This window comes from Zootoca vivipara, chromosome 5 (assembly GCF_963506605.1).
Source record: "Zootoca vivipara chromosome 5, rZooViv1.1, whole genome shotgun sequence".
Classification (NCBI taxonomy): domain Eukaryota; kingdom Metazoa; phylum Chordata; class Lepidosauria; order Squamata; family Lacertidae; genus Zootoca; species Zootoca vivipara.
The window spans coordinates 18111541-18126632 of NC_083280.1; the positions used below are offsets into that span (position 1 = coordinate 18111541).

At 42.1% G+C, this 15092-nt stretch overlaps 1 protein-coding gene across 4 annotated transcripts in view; it reads left to right on the forward strand.

Moving 5' to 3' along the window:
• SI (sucrase-isomaltase) overlaps positions 1 to 15092 on the forward strand; it is a 146995-nt gene that overhangs the window by 73647 nt on the left and 58256 nt on the right. For all 4 annotated transcript variants that reach the window (XM_060274411.1, XM_060274412.1, XM_035132460.2 and 1 more), the window contains exons 18-25: positions 5 to 159; positions 1708 to 1792; positions 4951 to 5007; positions 6136 to 6260; positions 7451 to 7539; positions 9606 to 9655; positions 11998 to 12168; positions 13155 to 13304. In XM_060274411.1, the coding sequence (XP_060130394.1) occupies positions 5 to 159; positions 1708 to 1792; positions 4951 to 5007; positions 6136 to 6260; positions 7451 to 7539; positions 9606 to 9655; positions 11998 to 12168; positions 13155 to 13304 (882 nt within the window). The remainder of the gene's footprint in view (positions 1 to 4; positions 160 to 1707; positions 1793 to 4950; positions 5008 to 6135; positions 6261 to 7450; positions 7540 to 9605; positions 9656 to 11997; positions 12169 to 13154; positions 13305 to 15092) is intronic.

A 15092-nucleotide genomic window follows, 5' to 3' on the forward strand; every position in this document is an offset into this window, starting at 1 on the left:
TCAGCATAAAGACCCTGCGTTTTGGGGGAAGAACTCTCTTTTGGTGAACACGGCCAAACACTACCTGAACATACGCTACACCTTGCTACCGTATCTCTATACCCTCTTTTACAGAGCACATTCCCGGGGAGATACAGTTGCAAGACCCGTTCAGCATGAGTAAGTCCGTTGTTTTCCCTCTGAAGAAAATATCATTTGTGAAGGGGAGTGACCTTCGATGTTCCTCTTTTTTAATGATCCAGAATAAAATGAGATGAATTTCCATTATTCTATTTTAAATCCAGGGGGTGGTATTCAACTAAAGTAGACCTATTGAAATCAATGGACCTAGCTTAGTCATTTTTGTTTATTTTCATTTGGTAGACTCCCAGAATTTTAATGTTAAAGATTATTCACAATGTTAAATTCTTTAGAAGTCTCGGTGCAAATAGAACTGTTGTTGTTGTTTTTGATGTTGTTTTAATTAATTTCTGTACCACCCTATACCCAAAGGTTTCAGAGCAGTTCACATAAAATATCAATTACATAAAATAAAAAAAAAAAAACAACAACCCAATAACACCCCCCATAAGAGCCAGCATTTTAAAAAGTGGTTTAGGGTGTAGATCAGGTACCCCCAAACTTCGGCCCTCCAGATGTTTTGGCCTACAACTCCCATGATCCCTAGCTAACAGGACCATTGGTCAGGGATGATGGGAATTGTAGTCCAAAACATCTGGAGGGCCGAAGTTTGGGGATGCCTGGTGTAGATCAAGTCAGGCAAAGGTCTGGTTTAAAAGGAACGGTTTTGCCTGTGAAGGCGCCAGACAAACTTTCCTGGGGTGAGCATTCTACAGACGGGGAGCCACTGCAGAGAAGCCCCTGTTCTCGTGTTGCCACCCTCCTGACCTCTCGAAGAGGAGGCACACAAGGAAGGTTTAGTGTATATGTATAGTTATTGTAAACCGTATTTATATTTTTAATAAATAAATAAATTGGGGATTACAATAATTTTTTATAAATGAATTTGAGCAATATGAAGTCAAACTGGACAGTGGGAGGAGCACTAACAAGCAAGTCTTCTATGTTGAAATAAAATAATCTGGTTAGGTTCTGCATCCATGAAGCTTTGGATACATTTCTATTTCAAATGGAAGGAGCCTATCTGTGTCCACACAACAATGTATAGTCCAGTTAAGTCCACTCAAATGAATAAGAGAGACTTTGGAGACTTGTTTTGGGGACTCTGCATGCCACCACTGGGTTTGAGTGAAGAGGTATTAATGCAAAGAGTGACCTGAGTGACCCATTAGTATATGGATTGGTATCTTTTACTTTTTATCATAAGTTGCAGTGGGACATACAATGGAAAATAGTTCATCTATTTCTTCCATAAATAAATAAATAGATAAATAGGTGATTGGCCAGGAAACCCATGCATTTTCCCTTGAGCGTTGTGGGTGAACAGTAGGCATAATATTTGGACAACAGGGGAGGAATTAAAGGTATGCATTTTACATGTATATAATTGCAAGTGGCACTACCAAATTCTGAGGTGGCTTCATCTGATAAAACTGTATTCCATTACAAGGGTATCATATTAAAATATGAGAAGTACAGAAGTTTGTTTCTTGTCATTGGTGGAATTCAAAAATATGCCAATATATCCTAAACTTCAATAGGTTTTCTGTCAAAAAATATAATATTAGAATTGTCTTCTTCACTTAGATTCTATGCAGATCCAGCCACCTGGGCTATTGACAGGCAGTTCCTGTGGGGGCCTGGTCTTCTTATTACTCCAGTCCTGGATGCGGTATGTCTAATTTTAGTAACGTGCAAGCTAGCCACCTTTAAAATTTGCTTTTTTAAAGAAAGTCAAAAGAAGATAAGAGAAGATAACCTTTATTGTCATTGTCCCCTTGCGGGAACAACAAAATTACTCGGTTACCACATCCACTCAGACAGGGGCGTAGGGAGACGCCATGACACCCGGGGCGGCAAATTGCCATGCACCCGGGGGCGTGGCGTTGCTATGTAATGACGCATGCGTGTTACGTAATGATGCATGTGTCGTTAAGTAGCGCTGGATCCAGCGTGTGCGCAGTCAGCATGGGGTCATGGTGATGTCACCGTGACTCCGTGCTGACTGTACACGCGCTGGATCCGGCACTTGCGCAGTCCGATTGGGGTGCCGCTGGCCTGCGGTGGCTCCACGGAACGGCGCTCGCACACAGCAACCTGTTAAGGGGTGCCGCCAGGCATGTGCGGAACACCGTGGAGCCACCGCACACCAGCGGCACCCCGATTGGACTGCACATTTGCGGGTAGAGATGAGGGGCGGGCCAGGGAGGCCGAGTGTCTGTCACTCCCCCCCCCAGGGCATCGCTCGGGGCGGACCGCCCCCCGCTTGCTCCGCCCCTGCACTCAGATAAAGCTCAGATATTCAACATAATCCAAAAATACTACAAAACACTAATTAAAACAATGCAATACAATACAATGTAACAAGTAAAAATAAGATGACTTCAAAGTCTAGACTTTCCATTTAAGGCCAAAATCGCTCTAGAGAAGAAACTATTCTTGAGATGGCTCATTCTTGCCTGCATTGTTCTATAAAATTAAGTGAGCATTCAACCACCAACCACCACCCCAACATGCTTAAGATACTAGGCATGGGCAGGCAGCCTCAGGCAGACACCAGCACACAGCAGCACGAAGATATATATGAGGGGAATAATCAAGGTACAGAAGTCTTTTGAGGGACAGATTGTCAGCAATGAATAAAAGTAACATACTGTATTCACTGGAGTCACAGAGCAAACCTTGTCGTATGGGGTAGATTGCAGTGAGTGAGGGGGAAATAAAAAATGTTCACTGTAATTATCAGAACCATAATTGTCATAATAATAGTAATAATTAATAAGGCTGGCTGATATGCCCACAATATTTGGCTGGCTGACCTGCTAATAATAACAGATAAAATGAAATTGTGTAACCTCACTTAGAGTACATCACACAAGCTGGCTGCTTATTGTTTGTGGTTAGCAATTGGATATAATGATGATAATATTAATGATAATTAACAATAAGAAGAGAATAAAATTGTTCACCACACAATTAGGCTGTTGTATTGCTTGCTATCTGGTGGCTGTTTAGTAGTTGGAAGTACAGTATTAGTACAGTGGATGCTCGGGTTGCGAACGTGATCCGTGCGGGGGGCACGTTCGCAACCTGCAGCGTTCACAACCCGCATCTCCGACCGCGCGGATCGTGATTTAGCGCTTCTGCGCATGTGCAAAGCGTGATTTAGCGATTCTGCACATGCGCGTGTCCCAAAACCCAGAAGTAACCCATTCCGGTACCCCAAAAAACGATACCTGAAGCAGCTGTAACCCGGGGTATGACTGTAATCAGAAAACAGCTATACAGTGGTACCTTGGTTTACAAACACAATTGGTTCCGGAAGTCTGTACTTAACCTGAAGCATACTTAACCTGAAGCGAACTTTCCCATTGAAAGTAATGGAAAGTGGATTAATCCATTCCAGACGGTTCGTGGAGTACTTAACCTGAAGCGTACTTAACCTGAAGCGAACTTTCCCATTGAAAGTAATGGAAAGTGGATTAATCCGTTCCAGACAGGTCCGCGGAGTACTTAAACTGAAAATACTCAAATGAGGCGTACTTAAACCGAGGTATGACTGTATTGTAATAATGTACTGGACGGTCTACAATATTCTCAGAAGACATACAAAATACTAATAAAGACAGAAATAGAAAGCTGAACACAGCTATAAATAAACCTTACATGAAACAGAGCCAAAATGGGAGGGGGTGGGAATGCTAAAACAAAGGTAACAAACGTTTTATTAAAAACGATAAAGATTGGACTGGGATGGATTGGGAAAGGATAGAAAACAAACTGAAGCTCAGCAAATGCCACCCAACACTTCACAAGAGATGTTATTTTTAAGAAGAGTTCTGTGTTTTAAGACTTTGCTACCTTCTCCCCAAGTGCTGTGATTGGAGAGTGTTGTGTGGGGTAGGATCATTCAAGCTGCCCTCCCCACTCTTCCCTCCCTAATGCTGTAATTATGGTGGTGTAATTAATAATTGCAACAGTTTGGACACTCTCTGGTTTTCTGAGACGCTGTTTTGTGCTACAGATTTGCTCAAATCAGACCACATGGTAGTGATTTGTAATTTGAACAGGGCACAAATGGGCCTGAATCAGCCCAATTCTGTTTTCATTTTGGCCAAATCTTGAGTATAGCCCTACCATGTAATCCTATATGCATTTATCTGGGCATAGGGATTAGGGAGAAATGTATTGGTTCTTAAATGAGAACTTCCTGATTTACTACGTAAGCTTTGCAGAACCTCTGAATGTTGCTGAATCAGTCCCAGCAAGCATGTCGAATGGGCACGGACGATGGGAGTTTTGGTTCAGTTACATCTGGAGCACCAAAGCTTCCCCACGCCTGCAAAAAAATGAACCAAAAATGCATTTATCATTTAAAATTTGAACTTTCTCAAACATTCTTTTAATTGGCATTTGGTGCTAGCTGGTTATCGGTTTTGATCCACTTAAATGATCTTGTTTGGTCTTCTTGTTTTTCCTGCATTACTATGCTGACATTTGCTGACTGGTATTTTATTTTTAATATGGACGAAAAGAATTCTGACTGATTATGTAGCTGTTTCAAAGGTCCTGTAGCCGGAACGAAATCCAGTAGGATACTCACCTACCCAAGTCACAGTGAAATGAATGGGGCAACGGCCCCTAGGCATTTTTGCTGAGGATTGTACAGGAGACTTTTCTGATGAACTTCAATTCCCTTATGGCACATATTAAAATAAATTTGATTCTGTAATTTTATTATTATGGAATTACTGTTACCTATGACTTTTGTGTTTTCCTGTCACCTTGACATCACTTGACAAGTGAAATTCTTGCTTATTTACATTTCAGGGTACAGATATAGTGACTGCATACATGCCTGATGCTGTGTGGTACGATTATGAGACAGTAAGTATATAACTTTTTTTTTCTTTTAGAAGGAAAAGAAAAAGTTCTGCATAAGTCTCCATGTGTGCTGGTTCAAACTAAATCATGGGTAGGCAAACTAAGCCCTGGGGGCCGGATCCGACTTCCAATCGCCTTCTAAATCCGGCCTGTAGACGGTCCAGGAATCAGCATGTTTTTACATGAGTAGAATGCGTGCTTTTATTTAAAATGTTATTTGGGGCATAGGAATTCGTTCACCCCCCCCAAAAAAAATATAGTCCAGCCCACCGCAAGGTCAAGGTCTGAGGGACAGTAGACCGGCTCCCTGCTGAAAAAGTTTGCTGACCCCTGAACTAAACCCTGATGGTGTCACCCAACACTCCTGTTCTGCTAGGTCAACAGACAAGTGGACTTAAACATCTCTTCTTTGCAGCTCTTTGTGAGCCCTCAAAATCAGCTCCGGAAGGTTAGGGGCCCTCTAGACATACCTGCCAAGTTCCTCTCTGAAAAATAAGGGGCCGGCCGAAAGTAGCATACCGGAAGTAGCGCGACGGCCATTTTGGAACTGGGCGGAGCATGCTCAGAAGTGACTTTTGATGCTGCTTTGCCCAGTTCCAAAATGGCCGCCGCACCAGAAGTCACGCTGCAGCCATTTTGAAACTGGGCAGAGCAGCATCAAAAGTCGCTTCTGAGCATGCTCCGCCCAGTTCCAAAATGGCCGCCGTGCCAGAATAAACCAGAAAAAAACACCATTTTTTCGGCTGGGGACAGCTGGAAAAACGGGGGTTTCCCGGTGAAAACAGGAGACTTGGCAGCTATGCCTCTAGATAAGATTTTGGAGGTGCACTGGGGAAAAGAGGAAATGAAATCCCCGTGGTGCTGTTTTGGTGCTCTGGTGCCTTGGCTTCTAAAAGTTGTATAATTGGATGGCCAGTAGGGAAATATGGTGTTAAGAAGTTGTTTTCAGCATTCAGCTTCCATCATCTTTTAGTAAATAAACTCCCCCCCCCTTATATTCTTCATTGAGATTCTACAAAGAGATTGCAAGTTTTGATATAAGACTTTGGATAGAGGTTATGGATATTGTAAGTATCTAACATAGGGATATTGTAAATATCTACTGTGTCCTCCATTTCTCTCAAATATTAGGGCGTCGTATTTCCTCTGAGGAAACAAACAGTTCAGCTGAGTCTTCCGGCAGACAAAATAGGACTTCACCTCAGAGGAGGCTACATCTTCCCAACTCAGCAACCAGCTAACACAACTGTTTACAGGTACTGATGGCTAGGTTGGGAGCCATTAATTTAATCTTCCATGACTTCTATGATTGTAGGCCATGGAGTAGAGCTTTCTGAAAGCTACTGTTTTTATCTTATTGAGGGACAAGTACAGTAGAATTCATTGGGGTCTATTTCTCCTTCTGTGACTGTGAAATGAGCCACAGTGGCCAGCAGACTAAGGTCTCATTCTATTATTATTTTTTTAAAAATATAATCTTTATTTATTTTCCTTTAAAATACAGAACAAAATCATAAAAAGAAATCATAAAGAAAAAAGAACAAAATCATAACGAAATCATAACCCACCACATTCAAATCGTAACATAACATAACTTAATCCAACAAAAAAGCAACATCTTAACATAATTACAGACATTAAAATAACCACAAACAAAAACATAGGTACATACAAACCGAAATAAACGAAAATAAACCACTTTTAAACATACATATTAATAAAATCTTTATCTTCTTCCCCCCACCACCTGTGACTTCCAGCCTTTCCTATAAACTGATTTTACTTCCTTTATTTTGTGCACCCTTTATTATATATTATTCCATTTTTCTTTTATTTAAAATAAAACAAATAATAAATAAAATAAATAATAGATAAAATAAATAATAAATAAAATAAAAATAAATAAGGTCTCATTCTAGGAGGAATGCCTTACTTATTTACCGGTACAGTACTCTGAAATAACCATCCATGATTTAGGGCAGTAAATTTTGGTGAAATGGACATCTCTGCATTTGTCTCGTTTAATGGCATATGTGGAAACACATACATGTTTTTGCAAAATGATTGTACAAGACGTGTCCCTTGCTCCGCATAAGTTTACTTAGCATTACAACCCAAAGCTTCTCACATGAACTAACCTAGTCATGATCCCATATGTTCTCAGCTGCTCTGTGAGTGGAACAAATGAATGGCTCTACAATGCTATAATGAATGGGGGCGCTTATTTGGTTTAGCATCTAGATTAAGTTTTCTTCTTTCCCAGGATGTTATCAATGTCTGTGATGATGAATGAAATGTTTGTATTCACATCCATTACATTGTAGATAGTAGATCAGTGATGATGTCCACATTCTAATAATGACAACTAATAATGACAAATTGTTAAGCTGTAATCCTTGAGCTCTTGTGAACCCTGTAAAACATGGCCATGTGTTGTTTTTGATAGCCGTTCAAAACCTATGGGACTTATAATTGCCTTGGATGATGCCGGGAAAGCAATTGGAGAATTATTCTGGGATGATGGAGTAACCAGAGGTAAGCCCACTAATGTAAGAATACAGTCATACCTCGGTTTAGGTATGCTTCGGTTTGAGTACTTTCCATTTAAGTACTCGACGGACCCGGACGTGTTTACTCCCGGGTTCCGCCGCGCATGCATGTGCAGAAGCGATCTGTGCGGTTCATGCATGTGCAGAAGCGCTCTATCGGTGCTTCGTGCACCTGTGCTATCGCCACTCGGATTAAGTACTTTTGGGGGAGCAAATGGCACCCCAGAACCAATTAAGTACTTAAACCGAGGTACCACTGCAATGGAAGTGATAATTGTATAAAGGCCAGATGTATGGAGATGGCCTCTTCAAATTCTCCATCTTATCTGTGGGCAGAGAAACTTAGAAGTTCTGGGAACATTATTTTAAAAGGCTACTCCTGGAACATGCTTTGTATTTCAAAGAAATGGGGTGGAGTTCAATGTTGCATTATGATTCAAAGTTCCCTTTGTGGAAGCATTGCAGTTTGTCAGATGGAATGATCCCTCCTGCCCTCCCCTCATGTACTGTTATGCGGGTTCCCCTGATCCCCCAATTTTGGGGGGTACACAGGGGGAAGAGGGGGAGAAAGCCACGTTGCAGAAGCAGAAGTCGTTGTGCAACGACTGATGGGGCTCATTAGGGGAATCCTGCCCATGGCCAATATTTATAGCATAGGAAGAGTTGGCTTCTACTTTCTCTCTTCTCAACAGCCTCTTTCTTCTCCAGACAGAGGAACAAAAGAACCTACCTTACACAGTGTCAGACTATTGATCTGTCTTGCCTAGTGCTGTCCACACTGACTGGCAGCAGCTTGCCAGGATTTCAGACAAGGGGACAGCCTTATCCCTACTTGCTAGGGAATTGAACCTGGAACCTTCTTATGTGCAAAGCAGATGCTCTCTCACTCAGTTTACAACCCTTGTTTTTTATAACTTGAAAACATGCTCCCTTTTATAGTTACATGTGAAATTGTTGGCAATCCCTGCTCCAAGTTGATTAAGATTTGGTTGGTTGCAATTTCTTCAGCTGCACCTGAACACACACAGAACTACACACACTTGTTAACAGATGTTAGTGTAGGAAAAGAATCCTTGTAACACTGATTCTCTGGGACTGAAATGTAGTGCGACTCCAAACGTTGTGTATGCGTTTGACGGGCATACCATTTATTAAGCTCCCTTTCTCCATAATGCCATGTTGTTTTGCAATTTTGAACTTTGAAAGTATGAGAGTGGGAGTGAAATGTCACAAGTGCAGTGAATCCCATGCGTAAAGCTCGGGATATTAGAATGCCAGAGTAAATTGTAAATTATTCAACACACACTTTCCCCCTTATTTTCCTCCTCGGAGCAGTGGCTGCGTCTGTGCCGAGGTGGAGTTGCAAATTGGACAGATGTATTATTATTATTTTAAAAAGGCCTTGGCCTCATCTTGTGTCTTTTAACAGCACCTCGATCCGAGCAAATCTGAAAGTTTGGTGCACAGCAAAATGATGATAAAAACACAGCTGCGGGTCAAAAACTGACAACTCTAGTGAGCCTCAACATAGGATTCACAAAGATCATTTGCAGATCTGTACCAGTGCTCATGATGCTTTGGTTCTTGATGTATAGTGGCAGCAGCTGCACTGGTTTCATGTCATGGACATTGCCTTTTGTTCCACTCCTGGTTGATTTTGGAGGGAAGAGAGGGCAAGGCAGCCAGAAGCATCACTGATATTGGCAGGGGGGGGGGGGCTTCCTCAAGAAATTAGCAATTTAAATCACTTTGCATTTAAAGAAAAAAAATCTAACAGATTCACACCTTTGAAACAACATGCAAACCAAAACACTTTTTATTTAGTTATTACACGATTTGCATGCCAGATGTCTTCCAGCAGGAAAGGCACATTTTGAGATGCTGATATTTGATTTTTTTCTCCCCCTCATACAAACACACACACACACACACACACACCTACAAACAATTCTGCAGAGTAATTTACTTCATGTTGTGGTCCATATGAATTAATAAATTGTTGTTTTGTGACACATTGGTTAAAAATTGTACATTCTTTCCCCTGTGTTTTAGATACAGTGAAAAATGGGCAGTATCTCTTATATCAATTTAATGTCACCAATGTAAGTATATCTTCATTAGCATTAGAGATGTGATGATATTGCCTCCAAAGTTGTCCTGAATGGAGTTGGCTCTGGTGTGCTTTCCACTATCTTAAGTTGGCCTAATTGACTTCGGCTTCCATATTTAAGATTGCTTCCTAAAGCACTCGCATTATGAATCTGAACTCTCATGTTTAAAATTTGAGTCATGGGAATGAAAGTCTTGTGTTTATTTATTTATTAATCCACTTTAATCAGCAGTTATCTATCAAGCTCTTATCTATCACTTGTGCTTCACCACACAATCGGTTCCCTCTTATGTTAATGAATAAACACATACCATAGCTCAGCTGGTAGAGCATGAGACTCTTAGGGTCATGGGTTCAAGGCCTACTGTGGGTGAAATATTCCTGCATTGTAAGGGGTTGGACTAGATGATCCTTGATGTCCTGCCCAACTCTATGATGCTTTCAATCAGCACTGACGAAGTTTATATTCTTGAACTTTAGAACTGTGGGACTGCAGATCTTTTCCATTTGGTCTTGTACCACTGTTGTTTTGTGGGCTGCTTTTGTTAATTTAACTTTTTAGTCTGGGTGAGTTCTGCTTCATGACTGCTGAAATTTTCTAAATTTTCTCTTTAACTTGTGATGATTGGTTCTGGTGTATTCTTTTATCTGCTGCCTTGTCTTCTTCTTCTTCTTCTTCTTCTTCTTCTTCTTCTTCTTCTTCTTCTTCTTCTTCTTCTTCTTCTTCTTCTTCTTCTTCTTCTCAGTGAAACTGTATTTTACAAAATAAAAAAAATTCCTTCCAGTAGCACCTTAGAGACCAAGTTTGTCACTGGTATGAGCTTTCGTGTGCATGCACACTTCTTCAGATGTATTTTACAATTCACAGATATTGTGACCTACCTTGCATGTTCATTGTAGTAGAAATTTAATAAAAAAAATTTTTTTAAGCCATTATAGCAGGCATAGGCAAACTCGGCCCTCCAGCTGTTTTGGGACTACAGTTCCCATCATCCCTGACCACTGGTCCTGTTGGCTAGGGATCATGGGAGTTGTTGTCCCAAAACGTCTGGAGGGCCGATTTTGCCTATGCCTGCATTATAGCGACAATGGCGTCAGTGAGTTGTCATCCTACATTGTGTGAGAAAATGAGCAGTGTACAGCAACTATGTCTTTTAAAAAAGAAAAACTTGGAAGGCAATAGAGAACAATAATTAAAATGACTGGCTTCTCAAGAAAATTGTAAACTGCATAGGCCTGTTGGAATAAAATAGGGGTGCATGGAAGTGTGTTTCACAGCATGAGACCAACAACAGTAAATTCCTGGCTTCTGTAACACAAGGGGCAACTAACAGGACTCATGTGGATGATTCCAGTGGTTGGCTGGAATGTAAGGACCTAAGTTGCTCAGGGCTTTGTATATCAACACAGAAATCTTGAACTTGACTCACTTATCTATTTTACTACAGTCCTACTGTAGCAATTTATCAGTACATAAATTTGGTTGAATGTAGAATGTAGAATATAGACTGGAGAATGGAGAAGAGCTGATTGGAAGATGCAGCCCTCTGAAGTGTTAGACTGCTTCGGGATTCATGACAAGCCAGGACGTGCATTTTCGCCTTGGCACTGTGCTTGGAAATAGACAGAGAATTTATTATAATACTATTACTATTGATTTATTAATTGCCTTCCAAGCCAGTGTTTCAAGGCTCAAACTTTTTTGATAATCACTGTGAAATGTGCCGTCATTATTACAATTTTTTTTAATGCTTCAGCTGGGAAACGCTACTGTAGAGAAAGTCCTAGAGAAATCAGTTTTGTTCTCTTTTCCTAACATGAAATCAGTGTGACTTACCCAGGAGTACTAAACATATGTTCTCCTTTCATAAGGCAGCAATCCTATAAAGACTTATCTGACCGTATGTCCCATTCAACTCAATAGGGTTTACCGCTGAGGCGTGCAGTGTAAATTGCATCAATTTTCCTCTATAAGCTCTAGTGAACCACTTATTTTATAACAGCTAGGTTTTAACTGCAGTCCCCCCCTCCCCAAATTTGTCGAACATATCGGACCTAAAACCAGCAAAATGAAAATGATGACTCAGTGTTCGTTTCTACAGGCATATGTCAATAATGCTTTGATAGTGTTTCCTGCTCGGCAGGGGGTTGGACTGGATGGCCCTTGTGGTCTCTTCCAACTCTATGATTCTATGATTCTATGATTCTACGTTGCAGAACTTACTTTAGCCTTAAGATTACTCGCAGAAAATTACAGAGATTCATAACTATAGTTGCTCTATGTTGCAAGATTTCTGTAACAATATTGTCTGTATATATTTTGTTTCCCCCCAGAATGTCTTATATATGACAGTGGCACATGATAACTATGCAGATTCACATACTTTAATATTTGATGAACTCAGAATCCTTGGATTGCCCTTTAACGCCACAGGAGTGACCGTTACTTCAAATGGTGTGGTTCAGAATAAGAATCTCCAAGTCACTTACAGTGCTGCAGATAAGGTAAATGTCTTTTTAATAAACACATGGAAGTGAATCTCTTATGCTATGTGTTATATGCTGCTTAGGATCAGGTTACAGACAAATAGTAAAAGGAGCACTAACCATTGGTATATGTCAGGCATGTCCAACCTCAAGTAGGCTGCGGCATATTATTCATGGGCCACAAGCGGACCACGGGGGTCATTTAACCGGCCCTCAAGCCGCCCCTGAACCACTTGGTGAGTCTCCGTGTGCTGTGCTAAACTGGTTCAGCGCGGCATGGGGACTAGCTTCCGTGGTGCCGGAAATCGCGTCTGCATAGGGAGTCGCATCTGCGCAGATGCAGACGCCGGAAATGGCACCCCACTTTTCCTTTGCTCTCAAGGGGGAACGCTGCACCCTCTCCCCACGATACAAGCGCGGCCTGAGCAGAGCGAAGTGAGAGAGGTGCGCACTCCAGAGCTCACGGGATGCCGAGCGGAGGGACAAGTCTCTCCCTCCTGCAGCCACCTTGCAAGCCCCATTCATTTGTCTTCATTCATTTTGTGAACACTGTCAGCCAAACTAAATTTAATGTCAGATCTCATGGATTTTTTTTATTATAAAAAAGTCACTGACCCACTTCCTTAGACCGAGTGGACTGAGACCACATAACACCGGTCCTGAAAGACCTACATTGGCTCCCAGTACATTTCCGAGCACAATTCAATGTGTTGGCGCTGACCTTTAAAGCCCTAGACGGCCTCGGTCCAGTATACCTGAAGGAGCGTCTCCACGCCAATCATTCTGTCCGGACCCTGAGGTCCAGCGCCGAGGGCCTTCTGGCAGTCCCCTCACTGTGAGAAGTGAGGTTACAGGGAACCAGGCAGAGGGCCTTCTCGGTAGTGGCACCCGCCCTGTGGAACACCCTCCCATCAGATGTCAAAGAGATAAACAACTACCTGACATTTAGAAAACTTTTATGCATGTGGCATTTACAACCTGGATTTTACTCTTCATTTTTGTAGGTTGCCACCATAACAAACCTTCAGCTTAAACTGGGAGAAGATCACAAAGTCTCCTGGGAACAGGTCCTCAGCGACAGTGACAGATTTGATTGTCATTTTGAGCTAAATGCATCAAAAGAGAAATGTGAGGCTCTTGGCTGTATCTGGAATGTAAGTAACATACATATAAACCCATATATGCTTTCAATGCTTAGGGGTGTGCTGGCCATGAGCACAGCACACTAGTCTCAATCCTTTCCCTTTTACTCACAGTCATGGATCTGAGAGAAAATGCCGCTTCAGACATCAAGTATGCATTTCCCTCTTGTTCTTTCTCAGTACCTTGCTGCATTTTTCTTGAACCTTATTTAGTACTGTTTTTAAAAAAGATAAGCATTTCAGTGCAACGGTGGAGGCTTGGTAAATAAATGTAGAAAGTGGGTTTGGCAACAAAATGTTTCAGTGTATCCTCCATTTTAACAGGAACACTCCTGTTCAGGGTTCCAAGACGTCATTCCTTCCAAGCAGGGCATTGTCTTTGTCCCTGCTCTATTTCTTTCCCTAACCCCCAAAGTGTTATTCAACATTCCATGGTTAGCAGGCACACTCAGTCCCCATCAGGTCATTGTTGTTTGGTAGCTTCTTGCCTCTTCAGTTTAGTTTCCCTCTTGTTTCCAGATCGCCCAGTTTTGGCTACAGCCCTGGTAGCACTCACCACCCTGTTGCTATTGGAAGCGCTGCTGCTGATGTTTCCTGCCCTTGCAAATATTCTCAGGCCCTGTTCACACGGCACTGTAACCGCTACAGCCAAGCTATATTTGGCTGAGATCCAGCTAAAGTTTTGCTTATTGGATTCCTTTTTGCTTAAGTGCATGCTTAACTCTCCCCTACTCCAATGGATTTCTTTCTGTTCACACCTCTGCTGCAGACGACCTAGAATCTGCCATATAATTTCTCTACTGTGGCACATACCTGCCAAGTTGCTGTCAGAGAAATAAGGGATCGGACCGGAAGTAGCAGACCGGAAGTAGCACTGCTGCCTTTTTGGAACTGAGCGGAGCATGTTCAGAAGTGACTTTTGATGCTGCTTTGCCCAGTTCCAAAATGGCCACCGCGTCAGAAGTCGCACTGCAGCCATTTTGGAACTGGGCAGAGCAGCATGAAAAGTTGCTTCTGAGCATGCTCCACCCAGTTCCAAAATGGCCGCCGCACCAGAATAAACCGGGAAAAAACAAAAAAAATCCATTTTTTCAGCTAGGAACAGCTGGAAAAACGGGGATTTCCTGGTGAATACGGGAGACTTGGCAGCTATGCTGTGGCATAGTGGCTATGGGTTGAAGTAGAGATAAAACTCAGGGAGGCAAATGGTAAGACTCCTCTGGTGGGAGCCATAGAATCTGCAAACCTGGTCAAAATAGACTTGGTGAGCAATTTAACACCAACAAAGGGTTCTTAACAAATGAAAATAGGATTTGCTGCTGGAATTCATGGGGAGTATGGCTTCCAGTACTTCCTGGTTCAACAAACTGTGTCTGGAGCTAATGAAAATATCATCTTCCATTCACCCCATTGGAAAGCCTGCTCTTGAGCATCTAAGCCAGGGGTCAGCAAACTTTTTCAGCAGGGGGCCGGTCCACTGTCCCTCAGACCTTGTGGGGGGCTGGACTATATATTTTTTGGGGGGGGAGGAATGAATTCCTATGCCCCACAAATAACCCAGAGATGCATTTTAAATAAAAGCACACATTCTATTCATGTAAAAACACACTGATTCATGGACTGTCTGCAGGCTGGATTTAGAAGGCGATTGGGCCGGATCCGGCCCCCGGGCCTTAGTTTGCCTACCCATGATCTAAGCCTTATATACAAGAAGGCCTTTTCTCTCAACAACCAGCCCTCTCTGCTGAAGGTTCTGTCCTGTCTGGTTCATAATGGCAATTTTGGACGAGAGGGATTAAG